Source organism: Alosa sapidissima, chromosome 1, assembly GCF_018492685.1.
Source record: "Alosa sapidissima isolate fAloSap1 chromosome 1, fAloSap1.pri, whole genome shotgun sequence".
In the NCBI taxonomy this organism is placed as follows: Eukaryota; Metazoa; Chordata; class Actinopteri; order Clupeiformes; family Clupeidae; genus Alosa; species Alosa sapidissima.
The window spans coordinates 37,016,292-37,035,832 of record NC_055957.1 but is presented as its reverse complement, the minus strand read 5'-3'; the positions used below and the strand labels follow the sequence as shown (position 1 = coordinate 37,035,832).

General features: G+C 38.1%; 1 protein-coding gene and 1 long non-coding RNA gene across 8 annotated transcripts in view; both read right to left on the bottom strand.

Moving 5' to 3' along the window:
- The window catches only part of LOC121707300 (protein strawberry notch homolog 2-like), a 33,527-nt gene extending 28,244 nt beyond the window's left edge, over positions 1 to 5,283 (bottom strand). For 2 of the 5 annotated variants that reach the window (XR_006031296.1, XM_042089770.1), the window contains exons 1-3: positions 3,323 to 5,283; positions 2,061 to 2,259; positions 1,137 to 1,216 (exon numbers count right to left, since the gene is read on the bottom strand). Coding sequence is in view for 4 of the 5 variants with exons in the window: in XM_042089770.1 (XP_041945704.1) it covers positions 1,137 to 1,216; positions 2,061 to 2,177 (197 nt within the window). In the remaining variant the exon portion in view is untranslated. Of the gene's footprint in view, positions 1 to 1,136; positions 1,217 to 1,566; positions 1,686 to 2,060; positions 2,260 to 3,061; positions 3,283 to 3,322 lie in introns of those variants that run through there. The other 3 variants (XM_042089779.1, XM_042089787.1, XM_042089793.1) reach the window with 3 other exon arrangements.
- A 325-nt stretch (positions 5,284 to 5,608) lies between these two features.
- LOC121707326 lies at positions 5,609 to 19,308 on the bottom strand. 3 transcript variants are annotated; one of them, XR_006031303.1, is made up of 5 exons: positions 18,750 to 19,172; positions 17,313 to 17,388; positions 12,151 to 12,316; positions 6,662 to 6,735; positions 5,609 to 5,653 (listed from the first exon to the last, which is right to left on the bottom strand). It is a non-coding gene; the product is annotated as an uncharacterized LOC121707326 (long non-coding RNA). The 3 variants fall into 3 exon arrangements; XR_006031305.1 differs by lacking the exon at positions 5,609 to 5,653 and adding an exon at positions 19,264 to 19,308 and having other exon boundaries at positions 6,417 to 6,735; positions 18,750 to 18,829; XR_006031300.1 differs by lacking the exon at positions 5,609 to 5,653 and having other exon boundaries at positions 6,417 to 6,735.
- Positions 19,309 to 19,541: the final 233 nt, after the last annotated feature.

The following is a 19,541-nucleotide window of genomic DNA, read 5'->3' as shown; positions in this document are numbered from 1 at the left end:
CTTTAAGGTTTCCATCTACTATGATACTAAAGAAACTAAGGTGATATGATACTGTATAATACTGATGCCATTTTCATAAAAATATGTAGCAATATAGTCTGCTTTGTTTCAGTGTCATGTGCAGAGAGTGAAATGTCTGAGATTTTGGACTAAGCGACCACCAAGGTGATCCATATGACTGGATATTGAGTCTGCTATTGTTATAGCCAGGGACCTCCTTCGGGGTTCTTCAAACTAAATTAAAATTCACCAAATACCCCACCACCACCGACAACAACAAGCAGATGATAAGTATACCTATACTTGAAAACCCTATTTGAATTATCCATTTTGTTTTCAAAAGGCCCATATATTCAGACTTTTGAAGCTTGTGGATATGAAGGTGATAAACCCTGATTGAAAGCAAATGATAGCAATGGTAACAATGCTAGTTGTTCACAATGCATGTAACATTCATACATCATTTTCACCAGATTTCCAACTGGATAAAGGTCACAGCTCATTTGATCACAGGACAAAATGTATAGGTAGAGATGTAAAGTCGGTTTCAGCCATGGCAAGGTTCAGCTCCCATGGTAACAGAGTTACCATGAGTTTTATTTTTCCTTTGAGAGACACATCTCTGTAGGGAGCCCAGGGGTGGGAGAGACTACGGAGTCAGGAGTGGTCCTGGGTAAGGAACCCAAGCATACTGAAACCAAGCTACTTGCAACAAGGTAAGAAACCATTCTTCATTTATATCTGGTGTGGAGATGCCATGTTTCGCAAATGATGTGGAAAACATTTTTCTAGTTTTCAGGTCAATTATGTTAAAACAAGTAAAATGATTTACCGGTATATATACACACAAACACACCATATCCCTGGGAGTAAGCCATGTGAAGCTTCCCTAGATCTTATCTCTCGCTCACACACACACACACACACACACACACACACACACAAGTACAAACTGAAAGTAAGCATTATCAGATGGCAACAGGTACCTCCACGACACAGACAATGTCATTGCAGATGTCATGTAAGAAGTACACACCAGCACCATACGTTAAACTCATACAAAGTGAATCATGATTCCTTAACTTATCTGAAGCCGAAGTGGGTAGAATTCCCATAGACAACAGGCAAGAACTCACCTCTCAGATTGCATAGGGAACTGCTGACTATATGCAGTCTGCTGGGACAATCCCCAAGAGTTTGAGGGAAATATTGGACTCTGAAAAAGAGGGAATTAACAAGTTACAAAAACAAAATGAGAAAAAATATAAATGCACAAGACATTGCCCAATGTGTACATAAACACCTGGTACTGGTGCAAAACCAGGCATACAGCAACACCAATTACCTTGACTTTGTGCACCCTGTTAAAGTGAATGGTCACTTGGACAATGATCCAACCACGATTATATAAAGCCCACACATGCTTATTTTCACTTAATCACACAATACTTGTATTCCCCTATTGTATTACATTCATTCATAATGAATGAATATTTCAACACAAAACTCTTAGCCCCTGCAGCCAAAAATAAGTGATAAGTAAGAGTGCAATATACATCAAAATACCCATTTGTGCACGTAAGTTGCAAGATAGGTGGCAAGTTTCCCCTTAGTTAAACCCAAGGTAAGGAACCATAGGCTAACATGTCATTACCACAGCTGTTCACACAATGGATGAAGAGTATCTGCAGGGCATACAAGATGAACAGAGGGATGAAAAGAGGCATAGAGAAGATACAGACAGACATGCAGGCCGTGCTGAGGGCTCATTATGTTCACTCCACAAAGGGGGGTGTTTATAAAGGAAAGTAAAGTTATATGAACATAAGTCTTTGTCAGACACACTGCCCCAAGAATAGAGTTAGCATAGTGCACAGATGATCTAATTAGTCCATGCCCATGCCTGTTTCACATCACATCAGCATTAGTTCTAAGTTGCCTGCTATTCAGAAATTGTATCTCTGAGATTTACAAAGTCTGGAGTCTGACAGGACAGACAGACAGAGACACACAGACAGACGAACCCTCAGTTTGTGACATCCACCCAATGGTTGCCTTACCTCCATGGAGGACGCCAGAGGAGAGCTGGGAGTGCCATATTCTGGGCTGTCCAGAGAGTCTTCTGGGAGCAGGTAGTCCTCTGCATCCATGGCAACAAATGTGGCGAGCATGGGCATCAGGTTCTGGGCTGGTACATGGTGACAGAGCCAACCAATGGGTCAAACTGCACTCCCTCTGGCATCATTCTCCATCCGTTTGCTGCACAAAAGAAGAGATGAGAATTAAATATATTTTCCTCTTCATGTGATGAGGATTTGATATTCACAGATAGCACTAACCATAGCATTTACCTACAAGTGTGCATGGTGTTACTGCACCAAGTCAAATAAACACAAATACCAAATGGACTTGACTGATAGCAACTTGTAGGCTATTGCTTGTAGTAGTTGTTCATAATTTTAATGAGCGCCCACAGGGAATCTCGCTTAAAGCGGATTAAAGTTAGCCAACAGTCCAACATATCACTACACTAGATGGGCAACCGAGCCCCGTCTACAGTTTATCGTAGCCATAGCCATGCATATTAACAGGCTTTGAATGTGTTATATGAGTGTTCCTGTTGTTAATGTTTGCGGTCGGTGGCTAAATTTGTTCAGCAGATATGCCTGCTACCTTTAACGTTACTGACGTTTCTCTTTTCAGTTCCAATGTTATCGTGAAAACTGCCTGAATTTGGAACACGTTGCCAGCGAGTTTGGCCAGGATTAGATACTTCTTGCTTTCACTTTACTAGGAAACTATATCTCTGACCATCAAAAATTGCTCTGTGTGGAATAAACTACTAAACGTAGCCCGACTAGGCGCATAGGGCTAATTACTCAGCTTTAGCTTGCTACTATATCAGGTCGCTGGCTAGCTTGTGATTAAAACCGGCTAGTCTATTAGGTTAGTGCTAGCCACCTTCAGCTACACCGATTTCACAGGCTAGTAATATTGCGTGATATTTGTAAAACGTTTACAAAGGCATCAATAACCCGAATAATAAAACCTAATTACCTACTATTTCAACTGATTGTGAACAGTGTGTAAAGACTCTGACTTTCTCGAATCCTTAATGATGAAGCTAGCTGGGCCAAACCCTTTTGTCTGACCAGATAGCCTACTCGCTTCTTAGCTAACGTTAGCACTCCAGCTATCCGCTGGGAGCGAGTTTAGCTAGATAGCTAACGCTGACTTGGTCGCTAGCTATCTATATTCACTCGAGGTTATAACGTTACAGTTCTTTTAGGGATGTGTATTTTATATTAACCAATGCACTTACTGATTTTATCTTTCTGTCGTTCACGTATATTCAGTCTCCTGGAAACAAGCCAACCTTAATCAAATTCAAAGGAACATAAACATAGACCCTAATCCATGGCTTTCCGTAGCTACCAGCATCTACTTCAGGAAGATATAAAGCAGGAAGCGACCGTGATGTCACAGTAGGCGCTACCGTACCGATACGGTGAAGCCGGTGGTGCAAGACGTGCAATGAAAATGGCTTTCGGTTCAGTAGCCTTATTGTAAAACGTTAAAAAAAACAACTACTACGAAACACCTTACAGCTATATCTCCAGCAATATAAACCACAGTTCGCCTGTTTGGATAGAAAAGTAGCCCAACATGGCCTGTAAATATTGGTCTAATAGGCAAGACCATAGATATAGTTCTATATACAGTCTATGGGCAAGACTGTCCCAGCAATGTCCTCGTGAAACTCAATTCACCAAGCTTTCAGTTGTTTAGCCGGGAGCGTGAACTGGGATTATAGGCCGTCGAGACAGGAGCCTAACGTTATGTGTTTATAATGCAACCATTCCAACAACATCCAAACACATTCTTAATAGCATGATAAAGAAGACTATTTGTGATATAAATAATAGGCTATATGGAATAAACGCGTTGTTATTGTGATAAATTATTGCCCTATTAGCCTACAAAGCAATTGATGCTTTTTGTTGGATCAACTAGGCCAGGGCTCTTCAATTGGCGGCCCGCGAGGTCATTTCTACTGGCCCTTTAAAAAAAATGTAGGCCTAATCTCTAGCAAGCACATGAGCTGTTCTCCATTCTTGCATCTCTCGCTTGCTTTAGTCCTGCAGCCACTGCACCTCAGCCCATTGAACAAGTTAGGCTACATTACAATTCATTACATTAGTACATAAGCTGAACGTAAGTGCCATAGTTTAGTTTCAACCTAAATTGCCACGTTGGAGTTTATGTACTAGCCTACTAATATTTAACAGGTTGCACCACACAAATAGTTTCTGTCAACAATATCGCAAAAAAACACGGGCACAATTTCCGCAAAACTTGGTGGAAAGGTGGAGCAGATCCGACTCAAAGTATTTCTATATAGTAGCCTGGCTATTGCCGATGTCCTTCATTTCTTCACGTCTTACAACATAAACAAATGCAATTATAGTCTAGTGAAGTCAGAAATTAGCCCGTCTAAAGGCCTCTTGGAAATAATGTGGCAAACATAGCCACATCGTAGCAAAAAGTATCACTGATAGCGAAGGTAAATTGCATATTTGTAAATGTGACGACGGCCAAACGTTTTGTGGTTAAAGTGAATCGAGACTATAATAACCAAAGAAAGTAAAGGAGATGATTTGCACCTCCGTTCACCAAATAAAGGCCGTGGTTGTGTTTCTACAATATGTTAGCACAAAACGTAATTTCTGTCAGAAACCAAGTAGGCTAAACGTTTTCATTGTCATCGTGAACTATGACGATGCCCATGTTCAGTAGGCTATGTTTTTCATTTATTCAAGCAGTGACATAGGTTTAATGCATGGGGTAACGTGAGGTGCGTCAGAAAAAAGATGGGCCTGTCCCTCTCAAAACATGTTAAAATAGTGTGATTAGCAACCAGAAAATAAAAAATTCCAGGTTTCAGCCAAAACGTAGGTTTGGCTGAAACTGAAGAGAATTTTGTTCAACCAGATAATAATTTGATTAGGCCTCCCTTGTAGCTTTTGACGCGTCATACTCAGATTTTAGGCAGAACCTCAAATGTTGTGGGTGGGGCTAAATTCGGCTGGCACCCAGGCTACCTCCCTTGCACTTTTGTCATTCAATGGATAAAGGATGTGTCCACCCTTGATGGAGAAATAGAAACTTGCACTCATTGTGATTTCTGAGACTGAAATAGTGAGTATTGCTTCACATGACACAAATTCATCTTTCAGTTTATATAAGTTCTCTGACGATACTGCAATTGTGGGGTGTATCAGGGACGAGCAAGAGGAGGAGTAGGCTACAGGAGCCTGGTGGATGACTTTTGTGCAATGGTGCAAACTCAACCACCTTCAACTCAACACTTCGAAGACCAAGGAAATGGTGGTGGATTTCCGCAGGTCTAAGCCCACTCTGCTATCAGTCTTCATTGATGGGTCAATGTGGAGGTGATAAACACCTACAAGTATCTGGGCTTACACCTGGACAATAAACTGGACTGGTCAGCCAATATTGAAGCACTCTACAAGAAAGGGCAGAGCAGGCTGTACTTCCTGAAGAGGCTGCGGTCCTTCAATGTCTGCAGTAAGCTACTCAGGATGTTTTACCAATCTGTTGTTGCCAGTGTCCTCTTCTATGCTGTGGTATGCTGGGGAGGAAGCACAAAGAAGAAGGATGCTGGGCGACTAGACAGGCTCACTGTAAAAAATTTACCGTAAAATTCACAGTAACTTACTGGCAACAATTGGCCAGTAAGTTACTGTGAATACGTTTTACAGTAAAGGTATTTACAGTATTTTATGTATTTACTGTAAATGGAAGTACAGTGCCTTTACTGTAAAACCTATTCACAGTAACTTACTGGCCAATTGTTGCCAGTAAGTTACTGTGAATTAACTTTACAGTAAAGGTACTGTACTTCTATTTACAGTATTTTATGTATTTACTGTAAATGGAAGTACAGTGCCTTTACTGTAAAACCTATTCACAGTAACTTACTGGCCAATTGTTGCCAGTAAGTTACTGTGAATTAATTTTACCTTAAAGGTACTGTACTTTTTGAGCTGTGTTTTTTTAGCTATTAATTATCATTAATAGAATCACCCATATTCTAAAATATTACAATTACATTACATTTGGCTGGCGCATTTTTAACCAAAGCGACTAACAACATGGTAACAGTTAAGTTTTAAAGTTTTAGGACAATTTAAAAACGGTAGAGTACAGTAAGAATAAGTGCGTCAGTGAGTGCTGTTTTTAAACAGTTGAGTGTCAGTTCAAGACGGCTGATAAGTGCTAGGATCAGAAAGACTTGTTGTAAGTGGTGCTATGAGAGGAGATGCTCTCTAAAGAGCTGGGTCTGGGACAACAAGAAATTGTTTAAACAGTTATTTATTTAAGACATTTGGTGAACAGGAACATGACAAAACAGGTACAACATAAGTTAGGGATAATGGACGACACGCCATTAGACTATTCAAAGTTAACATGATGGAACAATAACGTGAATTGATAAAATACGGTCAAAAAAAATAACCAACCTTATTTGCACGTTTTAAAGAGCAATGATTAACACAATGGCAATATTGAAATAAAATAAAACAATAATGAACATGTGCATGAACATTTAAAACATAAATGAAAAGAAACTTCTTACAAATATCATTCCCCTGCCACTTGATATAAAGGTCTATGGTCCCCTGACCTTGGAGAGCCAGAATCCCAGTTGTCCTGAAAATTAAATAAGAAAAAACATTAACAGTTACATGGATTACAATTACTTTGTATTGCACCACATGTGATGAGGGTATAAGATGGTGATGTCGGAGTTCTTTCAAGGTACTTATGCTATTATTATATTATTATTATTATTATTATTATTATTATTATTATTATTATTAAGTGTGCTTGCAAAGCAGCACACTTATTGTTCTTCTTAAGTTTTATTATTTTTCCCGTCTCCCTAATTTTTTGTCAGCTCTAGCGCCTAGGCCCTTTGAGACAGAGACACCGTTCCAACTTTAAAACGTCTGGTCAGTACCGGTGTAAGTTGGTCGCGAAGATGACGTCAGGTGGGCGTGTCGTTCGTCCGCCATATTGGATTGAACAGAAAGCGAAACTAAATTTTCACAGGTCACAAATTTGGTCCGAACGCCACGAAACTTGACGTACATTATCCTTGGACCAAGCCTCACAAAAGTTACCGGAAGGATTTTTGATTTTCGAAAGCGTTTGCCCGTCACAGCCAAACGAAATCGGTGGCGAAGCTCCGAAACAGGAAGTCGTCCATATCTCAGGAACACTGTCACATATCGATACCAAATTTTGTATATGAACTGGGGACTCCAATGTGAGGGTGCATAAGCTAAAAAAAAAAAAGAAATATTCCAAAAGTTCCCATCATTTTGCAAACCACCCACAGGTATTTAGTAACTCTACCCATTCACCTTTGCACCATTCACCTTCTATCACAACGCCTTCCAAGTATGCTCAATGCCTCTGAGCAGCCACAATGTCTCCGGGCAACCTTGCCCAATCATGAAATCCTTGCTCTGCCATGGGATAGTATGGACTTACGAACTGAAATGGCAGGGAGAACAGTAGCTATATATAGCTTACATAATAGAGTTGTTTTCACATTGATGGTATTCAAATTAATTTTTTCATTATTGTTAAATATCATGATGGGAGAGTATTATTAAAAATGTTACAAGTATGCAAATGCATATGTTTACGGGCATTTAGGTTTTACTGTGTTGTTTTGTTGTAAAGACATGCAAGGCATTCTGGGCCGTAATGAACAGTGGTCGGCAGCACTCCATAGGCTACGTATTAATAGGTGTTTCTGTAAACCTAGGGACAATAAACAGCTATCTCTGTTACAAAAACGAGCTGGTAATCGCTCATTGAAGAGGGAACTATGATAAAAAGATTGTTTTCCTAAAAGCATGGAGTTGACGAAAGAATAAGCAAGCAATGTCACGTTAATGTTAAATACATCTGAACGCTAGGTGGCAACGTTGTATTACATTTTACTAAATACGGTGGCATTAGTGAGCTTCATAAGTAAGGAAAGTGCAAATATGTAATTTATCATGGGAAATTATTATAAATGTTATTTCTTGTTTATTCTAATTGCAAACCACACACATCCATTCGTAATCACTCGTACACTTTTGATACCATTGGTATCAAAGACTGTCATTTCGTTTATTTGTTGTTGCCTAGCAACTCTGGGAACAACAGAGCAAAGATTCTAGAACAGAGCTTCAGAGAGACACGTTTTGAGTTTGTGGCCAAGTGCCTAAAATATCGGTTTCTATATAGTGGGTGGATGACAAATAAGCCTGAAAAAAGGAATTTAAAAAAACTTCAAATATCATCCCTAAAAAGTGTTTATATGTGTTGCTGTATCTCTAAACTTGACTAATATACATTTTTAAAAAAAAAAAAAAAAGTGAAATATATATTTATATGTCAATTTGTCATGTTAGTGCCTAAAATTGTCATATGGTGTGACGTGAAAATAATTTGAAATAAAATGAAAATTAGATACTTTTTTCTACTTTAATTTATGTCACTGTACATTTTAATCACGTTTGCTTTGATATGCAACATTTCCTTGTGAATATTTAGAAGAAAAACCTAAAATTTAACAAGTTATTTTGTCAAGGTGGAGAATGCTCCTAAGTGTAACCAGATATTTTAGCTTAATTATGATATTTCTTGTAAGAACTCACTCAAAATTCTTGAGGTTCTTGCAGATACCATTTCCTTTGTGTGCTATTGATGTTTTAATGATTTTTCAATTATAAAGTCTTTTTTGTGACATTATTTAATGTCACACCAAATGACATGGTGTCACGCCATATGATGAACTGCACCACTCCACCATGTGTCAGAGCAAAACAGGGTTTTTAATGACAATAAAATCATTAACAATGAATTTTGAAGTCACTGTATGAATGGTGTATGCGTGTAACAGCAAAATAGATGAAAGTTTAGTATTTATTTTTTAAACTTACATGGCATGGTAACATAAAAGAAAAAAGTATGAGAAATATGTGTTGTACAGATACATTTTTTTCCCAATTATCACAGATTTAACAAAAAACATATAATATCTGAATTTAAAACATGTTTTTACAAGAACTTTTATGTAAAAATGCAATTTGGTCATAGGGTGTGACAGAAATGTCATATAGTGTGACTTGAAAAAAGCTGTCACACCATATCATGCAGCGTCACACTATATGACATTTTGACAGTTAAGCTAATTTTCTAGACAGTTAAATACAGCTAACTATTATTTAGCATGCAACTGACCACATGGCAGCAGTGCTTTTTAAGAATTCATGAAGAATATTTGTGGAAAATAGCTACTTTTTAGGCAAATGATGTCACACCATAAGACACTCAAATTTGGCCACGATTGATGATGTCCAATTCAAAGCTTTTTATATAAAAATCCAAAAAGCAGAACTCACATCTTGACCATGCCAATTACTCCTGACATTCTATTGTTACTTCCTGATTAAGCAGGGTCCTCTTCCCAATAATAATGTCCAAATGAATGCCCGGTCAAAATATACGATATAGTGTCACGCCATATGACAACCATTTTATGGACAAAATATATTTGATTATAACTTAGTTGGACAGCATGCATAAACATCAAAACTTTCTGTGGTTGTATGGTGGACAGTCACACCATATGACATTTTTTATGTTTGGATGATTATTTTAAGTCAAAAGTGAAATACAAATCCAATAAATTTAATATGACAGAACTTGAACCTACCAGACCTACAACATTTCTATATCAATTCTTAACAATTGCCATTTTTTATAAGTGTGTGACACATGGACAGTCTGAATTCTGCTATTTGTCATCTACCCACGTATGTGCTGGATGTTGTGGGTCCTTTATTACAGTAAGTGTTTTATACAGTTACAGATATAATGAGTCATATTGTAGTGGTCAACATAAATGTGCCCCTTCTGTTATTAGAATGCTAAGCGGAGAAGCATGCTAAGCAGAGATTTAACATTATTCATTTCTTGTGTGGCTAGAAGCTAGGGAGGAGATGTTGCTGTATGGGATTTATGTGGCTTAGCGTGATGCCATGGTCATTTGATATGAGATGCTTGTACTCGTAACTTTAGGACTCCTATTTTTTTTTTTTACTAAGAGTAATTCAGGAAGCATTTTAGCCCTAAAAGTAGCGCCTGAGTCTGTGACAGCTTGCTGCGTGGATCACGGTAAGTGTGAATGAAGTGGCCACTTCTTAATGGGACTCGCTGTATGGAAGTAGGCTAAGTAAAATAGAGATGCTTCAAATAAGATAAGGTTAGGATATGCCCGCTTGACAACGGCAGAGATAGAACTGGCCTTTGGCCATAGCAACCATCCATTTAGAACGACTGGCCTTCATAGCAACCAAAGATCTTAGTTGTGATTCATGTACAGTATGCATTCAATGTGATGCAAAGTATAGAAAGGTGATGAAATATACAGAGACAGGTCAAGAAATATAGTGCAATGTAGACAGTAGTATACAGTTGATTTACAGAAGGTGGTTTAGAGTAATATGAATTAAATATAAATATGTGCAGTGTATTAGCAGTTACCTCATACAATAAGTAGAATAATGTATGTAGATGTAGCAGTAACAGTATAATAGTAGAAATAATAATATAGATCTGTGCAGTGTATTAACAGAATATAATAAAACAGAATAATTATGGATATTCAATATGACAAATATATTACAGATATGTACATAACATACAGCTATGTGCAGTGTGGAAACAGTGTCATTGTAGTGCAGAAACAACATCATAAGAGTAGTAAGAATAAGTCTATGTGCAGGATGAATAGTATGAAGATCAGTAGAATAACTATAAATGTAATTACAGTAGGCCTATGTACATTTGTAAATAAATAGAAAACTATGGGTGAGAGGGATAAATTAATTTTATTTAATCACAAAAGTAAATTGCATTAAATTAAATTGCAATTAAAAATCTTTCCAGTAGGCTTTAATGTCACGCAAAAAGTACAACCAAAGCTGAGCTTGATCAACTAGAACGTCTAAAGAACCAGAACTTGAGTGTAGTTTTTTGCTGGGTCCCAGGCCATGTTGGTCTGAGGGGAAATGAGAAACCGGACAGTGCTGCTAAGCAATCCCTCAATGAAGAAGTCACAGAATGTCAAATCCCTGCCCCAGACCTTAAACCTACTGTATACTGAACTCTTACATCTCAGATAAGTGGCAATCTGGGATTAATGTACCAACAATAAGCAAGGAATGTGCATTTTGGCACATTTTCATGATCTACTGGGTCGTTATGGGCCACACAAAATACGGTGTTGCTAAAATTACTCCTAATGTGGCTATTAGAGACATGCGTTCATGAGTATCCAGCTACATTCAATGAGTTAAGTAAAATACATTCACACACACAAAAAAAAACATCACTAATGTTGTGGACATTCCTTTATTCTGAGATACATCAATAGGCTCTCAAAACAATCCCAAACAGACATAAGGTCTTTATAGAACAAATCCATATAGATTATTTGTCAAATAAACCAGTAAAACTGAATTAGGGGATGGAATATATAACATTCACACTCATAGCTCATATTTTTTAAATAAATCAGTGAAAAAGTATCCTGACAAACAAGTAGCATTTTAATGCCTTAGTAATATTTCATAATTTCAATGATAGCCCAGTTTGAGAGGTGCAAGACGCGTGACATTATTTATTTCACTGCTGTCATTTTATTTTATTGATTTGATCTCAGTCATAGAAGCTAAATTCGAAGGCAGGCCAAAGGTAAAATCCAACGAATCGCATTCAACCCGTAAGCCAATAGTTGAATAGCCCTCTCCTAGAGCTTTTGAGATATTGCCACTGCTCCAAAACTGAAAGGCACTGTTACAATGCCTGGATCAGCATAGCGTATGCCACTGTCTGCTCACGTTGCTGACCGGACCAGGGCAAGCACACTTTCGCAGTTCCCGCCGGAAATGCAGTCTAGTTATTATTATTATCAAATTATGATTAATTATAGTATAACAATATATACATATATTATTAATTATATTATTATTATTAAAGCTATTATCAGAACCTCACCTGCATCTAGTCAGTTAGCAAATAGAATTCAGTGAGGTCCCTGATGAAGGAGATTACATGGGGGTTCATGTATGACGTCTTCTGCTTCACCACTCTCTCAGTTGTCTTGCTCATCTGCTCCTTGGCAGTGCACTTGTTGGAGTCAGGATTAATCCTGACTAAAAACCTATGAACATAAGTATAGGAGTTAGGGGGTGGGGCAATATGTACATGTTAATGAGTAACTGTAAGAGCAATGAGCGATGTAGAATCATACATGAAGACCAGCTGACAGGCATTTCACATCACAACAGGAGTTAGACAAGGCTGTTTACTTTCCCCATTACTATTCCTCTTAGTGGTCAGTGTTGGGAGTAACGAGTTACAAAAGTAATGTAATTACTGTAATATATTGCTTTTTGCTGTAACGCGGCAATGTAAGGCATTACAAAAAAAAATTGGGTAATATTTTACTCGGTACAAACCTCAGTAACGCGCATTACAATGCATTTTAACCTGAAATTAAGTGGTATTATGTATTGATACATATTCGCAAACAACACTGCGAGAACAGAGGAGAAAAAATCTGCGCAAATAACAGAACGTAGCTAGCCTGGCGGGCCATCCTATATCATTGAAATGTATAGTCTGGAATCGAATCATTCACCTGCTTAATCCAAGGGGCGGGCAGAGAATTGTCTTTCAAACTGCCTAGGCATGCAATAGGCCAGCGCTACGACCATATCCGTATCCGGTCGGCAAAACGGCAAATACATCCTTCTTCGAAAGGAATGACTTACGTGCATTGTGTTGCTCTACTTTCAAAGAAAAGCACAAGTCCAACTCCTCCAAAGTTGACGCCAACGCCGATTCAAACAACCGCTCTTCGTTCGCCATAGCCACCTTCCTTGTTGTTCACCGTCGCAGGATGTCGTTATCCTGTTAAGCCCGCCTTAAGACTCTCTAACGAAATAGAGCGCTGTGATTGGAGAACATCCACGGTGTTAAGCCAATAGAAATTCCTATGGTTCGATACTAGACGTACAGGCTGAGCAAATTAATTTGCCGCCACTAGGGTGCGTCTAGATTTCTAGGCTAGAACGTAGCTCCTGTTACTGGTTGAAGATGACTGTGGCTGGCTGCAACTGACTCGATGGACATAAGCCTATACGCTCATTATTTTCAATTTGTCAGAGACAACTAGGATATGAAGAACAGTTAAGTGCACTTTGTGTGTGAAACCGAAAGATCTCTATACCTCGCGAAATAGCACAATTAATTTAATGACACATCTAGAGCGGTGCCACGCTAATCTTTTTGATTCTTGATAAAGCATAAATGCTCTTCTAGTGCATGTCAGCTTTGTGCTGTGAACTTGAATTAAAGAGAATGAAGGGATAGAAATGTAATTTCTTGAAAAAAATTTTCATTGGTCGAGGCCCCTGGGCTTCAGCCCAGGTAAGCCCCTGCATTAAGGCGCCAGTGAATGTGCCTTATATCCTTGTAGAATGGAGAGACACAGAGAGAGTTGGCCTAGTTAAGCAGAAAGCAGTTGATACAGGTACAATCAGTTTAACTGGCCCTTTGATGGGTCCTAGTAGTGAGCAGCTGGAAGTTGATACAGGTGCAAATCAAGTTAATTAGCCCATTGTGATGTCATCAGCCCATGTTAAGTCTGTGGGGAAAAATAAGCTTGTTTTTTATTAATATCTCAAAAAGTATAAAGTTTACAAAAGTGAAAAATACATTCCCCACGTGTCCTTTTCAAGACCTACGTTACAAAGTTTGAACGAAGTTTCTACGTTAAACGGTTAAAGCTGAATTAGATGCAGAAATTTGGTGGGAAGAAGAAGAAGAAGAAGAAGAAGAAGAAGAAGAAGAAGACTTCGGATAACAGAACAGTGCATTTTCATGCACTGTAATTATGCCTATTCAACAATGTCTGATTTCGTCAGGCATCTCCAAACACACCCAGATAGGTCAGTCACTTCGGCCTAGCATATATCGTCACAGGTGACAAGCTAATCATCGCAAAGTGTTGTGCTAATGCTGGGAACAGGCAGGGATGGGCAAAAATACCTCAGAATGTATTTCTAAATAAAATACTTAATACCCTCATTTTTAATGTATCAAAATAAACTACAAAATACAGTAGGCCTAACCATATTATGTATCAAAATAAAATACTGTATTTTTGTATTTAGAAAATACTCAAAATACTTTTTTCAAGGAAGTATGGAAGCACTGCAAAAAAAGCTTTTTTTATCCCAAATATTTAGCCTATTAAAACTATATACTAAAAAACAATACAATTTGGCCCCTGTCGTATACCGTATGCAAGTTCATGTAGTGTGATCAGAATTAAGAATAATTGAAGAATTTACATTTACATTTAGTCATCTAGCTGATGCTTATCCAAATGACTGACAGAGCTTTCAATTAAACACATTATAATCAATAGGCCAAAATCATAATTGTATATCTGTGCCGAAATTCGTAATTCAAGTCCAGTGCAGAACTGAATAAGAAAATCATACGGCTATGTATCTTGAAGTTCCAGTATGTGAGAGACTTGACGTGCCTTAATATCTCCAACCTCAAGTATGCAGCTAATAAGGAAATAGAATTGTTATTTAATTAAACAAGGTGAACTTCTCCCCTCTGTGGAATGCAGAAAAGGATGCTACAAGGAAGGGAATTCAAACACACTCCACACCTTACCATCTATTGATGTCATTGTGGTTGAGATATCTGACATTTTTCTGTTAAAGATTGGCATGGAGACAATGGGACATGGTTGCCTTTGTCAGTGTCCTTATGTGAACTTGCACAGGTAAACTTGCTCATCTTTACTTGCGTACCACTTCACACCAGTGCTTCAGACCAGAGCTGATGCTTCAGCAATACTGAAAAGCTGTAAGTGTTGTTGAACACAGCTGTTCTCACATTAGCTGATTGTGATAAACATAAACCATTGTTGCCTAATTACCAATTATTCATTACACCTGTGTGTAGTTTCTACTTTTTTTGTGTTTTTCACATATAGTATTTTGCAGTATTTTTAAAATACAAAAATACACACCAATAAAGTATTTTGATACAAAATACAGAGCCCTTTCCTTCAACCCAATAAAATACAAATGACAAAATACTATTTTGCATTTGAACCACATATTACATGTTTCAGAAATACTACCCATCCCTGGGAACAGGCAGATTACATCTTTATAGTTGGCCATATGATGACATACTTAGGTTAATACTGTATTTCACCAGTTAGGGCACCAAAATGGCCAGAAGCTGCACTGTGTAGCCTATCCTGACATGTCTTTAAGTTTTGGGTTACAATATACAGGTAGCGGGCTCTCTGTTGATTTTAATGAGTAGGCCAAAGCCTGAAGTTACAGCATTTCTATCACAATTGACCAGACTTTGACCTTTTGTCTTCTTTTAATAAAATTCTGGCTATGATTGTTCCTTGTATTGCATCATGAGCCATCACTGCACCTATTGCATTCTACTGTTGTTAGCCTTAAGCCTAGCTCAGTCATTATGTTGTACCACATCACCCTCCATTAGAAGTGCAATGAGCTGCATTGAGCATAATAAACTGCATTTAGAATTCCAAATCCATATTTCTAGATATTTTGGTAAAAGTAACTTAAAAGTAATACAATAGTAGTGTAATGCCTTACAATTCAGAGACAGTAATATGTAAGGGATAATGTATAGAACGTCGGTCATTATGGGGAAAATAAGTCCCGACAGGGCGAACCGTCTTGTTTCGCCCTGAAGGGACTTATTTTCCCATGATGACCGGCGTTCTATACATTATCCCGCTTATTATACGGCTACTTGCCAAAACGAAAAAATAAACTCCATGATATGTCTCTTTACACTTATTTGTTACCGTTTCGTCGTGGCTTTTGCTGAGAAACAAATAGTTCGCAACACACGCTGAACTTGAATCAAACATTCTTTAGAACACAGCTGATCAACCGTCTGCTTTCACTTTTGAATGAAGTTCCAAGCACAAACTTCGTTGCCATTGACAGCGGTCATTCTTGTTTTCAGAGGTCCTTTCCCAAGACATAATGACCGCTAGAACTTTCGGAAATCCCATTCAAGTCAATGGAGCATTCTACTTGCATTGTGAAGAGCCGTATAATAATATAATGTAATGAATTACTTTGAAATTACAGTAATAAGTAATACATAATATATTACGATTTTGAAGTAACTTGCCCAACACTGTTAGTGGTCGACTGGATCATGCGGCAAGCCACTGACAACAGGTGCCCGATGGACCCTCTTTACACAACTGGACAACCTAGACTTTGCAGATGATTTCAGATGATTTTACTGTCCCAAAACCACAAGATAAATTGAGAGAGGAAGAACAGAAGGCTGCTGAGACAGGTCTCTACATTAGCACACAAAAGACCAAAGTGCTCAAGGCCAATGCAAAGATGCTAGCCAGCTTGATGGTTAGCCACCAACCACTAGAGGAAGTGAACTCCTTCAATTACCTGGGAAGCGAGGTAGCGAGTGATGGCGGATCAGAAGGAGATGTAAAGAGGAGAATAGGAAAAGCAAGAGCTGCATTTGGCATGGTGGGACCATATGGACTGGAGCGCATGTAACATCACACTCAAGACTAAGGCTGCGTTCGTGAAATTCAATCTGACACTCTGAAAATAAAATAACGCTCTGAAGTTCGAAAAAGATGAGCGTTTTAACTCCCTGTGAATTTATTTAGGATTAAAGACAGTATGGTTTACAATATGGACATCACTATAGCACTTGTGGAACAGGGTTTATGTGTCATTCAGAACTCAATTCCACTAATGCAAGAGCTTCTTGACAGTGATGATGAGGACTGTGTAAGTAATTGTTTTAACCTACTAAATAACAACAGTTTGTAATGTGAAAGCATTCTAGCACTAGCCTGCACTAGCCTGCAATCTACTGTGTGACGACACACTCTGCCACTCCGTCCCTTCATCTGGAGTGCCCAGAATTTACGAACGGTTAAAAAGTTTCAGAGTGTGCTCAGAGCGCTCAGAGTGCCAATTTACGAACGCACCCTAATTTAATAAATGCAATACTTATGTGTACTTATGCTTAATATTATTAAAAAAGAAATACCACCACTATACTACAAAAAAGGTGTGTAAACTTACATAGCTGTTAGATCCTTCTGGACAGGTACTTCATTGTTAGCACTTATTCTGCCCATATTCTGCATTGGAGGGACCCCTGTGAGAAGGTTAAACATTAATGTTAGATTTATGCAGTGGTGGACGAAGTACACAAATCCTGTACTTGAGTGAAAGTAGAGATACACATGGTCAAATGTTACTCCAGTGAAAGTCCTCCTTTTACATTTCCACTTGAGTGGAAGTACAAAAGTACTTGCCTTCAAATGTACTTAAGTATCAAAAGTAAAAGTCCTGAAATGTATTTTGACGAATACAGTTGCATTTACTTTTGTTGAAATTATTCGGCACAGACATAGGCATTCATTGAGCCTTTCTCCTCCATTCAAGGACAAAATCAGCTAATAATTATTGTAAAACAAACGAATGTGATATCTTATCTTAGATTCTTCAAAGTAACCACATTTTTCTTTGTTGAATGCTTTACACTTTCAGACCAAATCAAGATGTTCCCTTTTGTGTTTGATAATGTCAGATTGTCCATCATTGTCTATCATTTGCTCGATGGCGTCAAGAGGTTTGTTATATTAACATCAATATTGTGAATTATTATTGGGGTCAACAAGATACAATAAATAGTGGATATGACAATAACATAGGTTAGGCAACACCATTATTTAAAGCCTAGCTCGCTTAATAGAAAATATACATGTAAGTACAGTACACATGTATTTGGACAGTGTTTTTTCCAAAAGGAACTTCAGCTGTACTTCAGCTGTCACAAAATGTAGTGGAGTAAAAAGTAAGATATTTGGCCTTGAAATGTACTGGAGTTTAACAAAATTGAAATACTCAAATTAAGTACAGATACATGAAAAAGCGACAGAAAGTACAGTAATTGAGTAAATGTACTCAAGTAATGTCCACCACTGGATTTATGAATACAGCTGTATTATACAGACCTCTGACAAGCTAAGTTTCTCTGCATGACAAACTGGTCAACATAGGCAGCTCAACTATTTTTTCTTTCTTTTTATTTTTTTTTAGATATTAACGTTAATGCTTACAGGATTCTAATCTGCACTAAGGGGACTTTCAATTAGGACACAGAGCTAACTAGTTATGGCTAAAAGTGCTAGGCTATGGCAAAGATCCTTTAGCTTTATCAACTGTCTTAAAAGGCTAACGTTAGCGTTAGCTAGTTGGGTTCTACAAACTTAAAAATAACACGGGAACAGATAGGTACACACAACTGATTCCTCCTCCTTAATTTCTATCTCTATCATGACAGTCATGCATTATTGAAGGCATGTTAAAGAGTACAGAAGTATCAGAATTTGTGGGTAGCTTAGGCTAGGTTGCTAACGTTAGCGACAGCTAACGTTGACCTTTTAGCTAATAATTTGGCTCAGTTAACAGTATTTACCACCCGAATTTCCTTACATTTAAACTAAACCTTACCTCTGAATAGCTGTGCCTCCTCTTCCACAAAGATTATTCCATCCTACAAACGTCTTTTCTCTCACACTCCAGAAGCTCCCCTGTTGAAAGTTGCTGTATCACTTGGTGAGAGTGAGTGAGGAGGACTGAAGTTGACTTTAAGAAAAAAGTAACGGTTGCTCCAAAATCCACTCCCCCAACAACATTTGAGTGACACATTACTGTTTAGGCCTTTTTGTGAATTATTTATAAAAGGTAGGCCTACATAAATGTTCCAGAAAGGGTAAGCCTACATGTTGCTATGTTTGGGGCTAAAGTTATTTTTAACCAATATGTTTTTAAGAGTGTAAGGTAAGATAAAGAAGGAAAATACAGTAGTTTACTTTAGTAACTCCCCCTATTTCCACCGTCTTGCGTGTATGTGTCAGTTAATATCCATTTCTATACAAACCAAGACAGCGGACTCCTATAGAAACGCAACCACGCACAACATAGGTCTATCTAAATTAGCTATGTACCAAAAATGACATTTTACCGTGACTCGAGGAGCTGTAAACAGTGTTGTAAGGCTGCGTGTACACAACCGCTTGGAGCTCCAGTGGAATTTTAATTTCACGACGAGAATTCTCGGTCTAACCGTCCATGTGCCGTTGAAACGGTGTAAATAGGCGACCCATCAGGCCAGCACTATAACTCCGAGCGTGGTAAACAAAATCGGATATTTCAGGCAGTAAATGCTCCCGTTACCAGATTTTGTTCAAATCTACACAACTATGGCTACTGAAAAATGTAAGGTTCATTTAGTAAATGTTA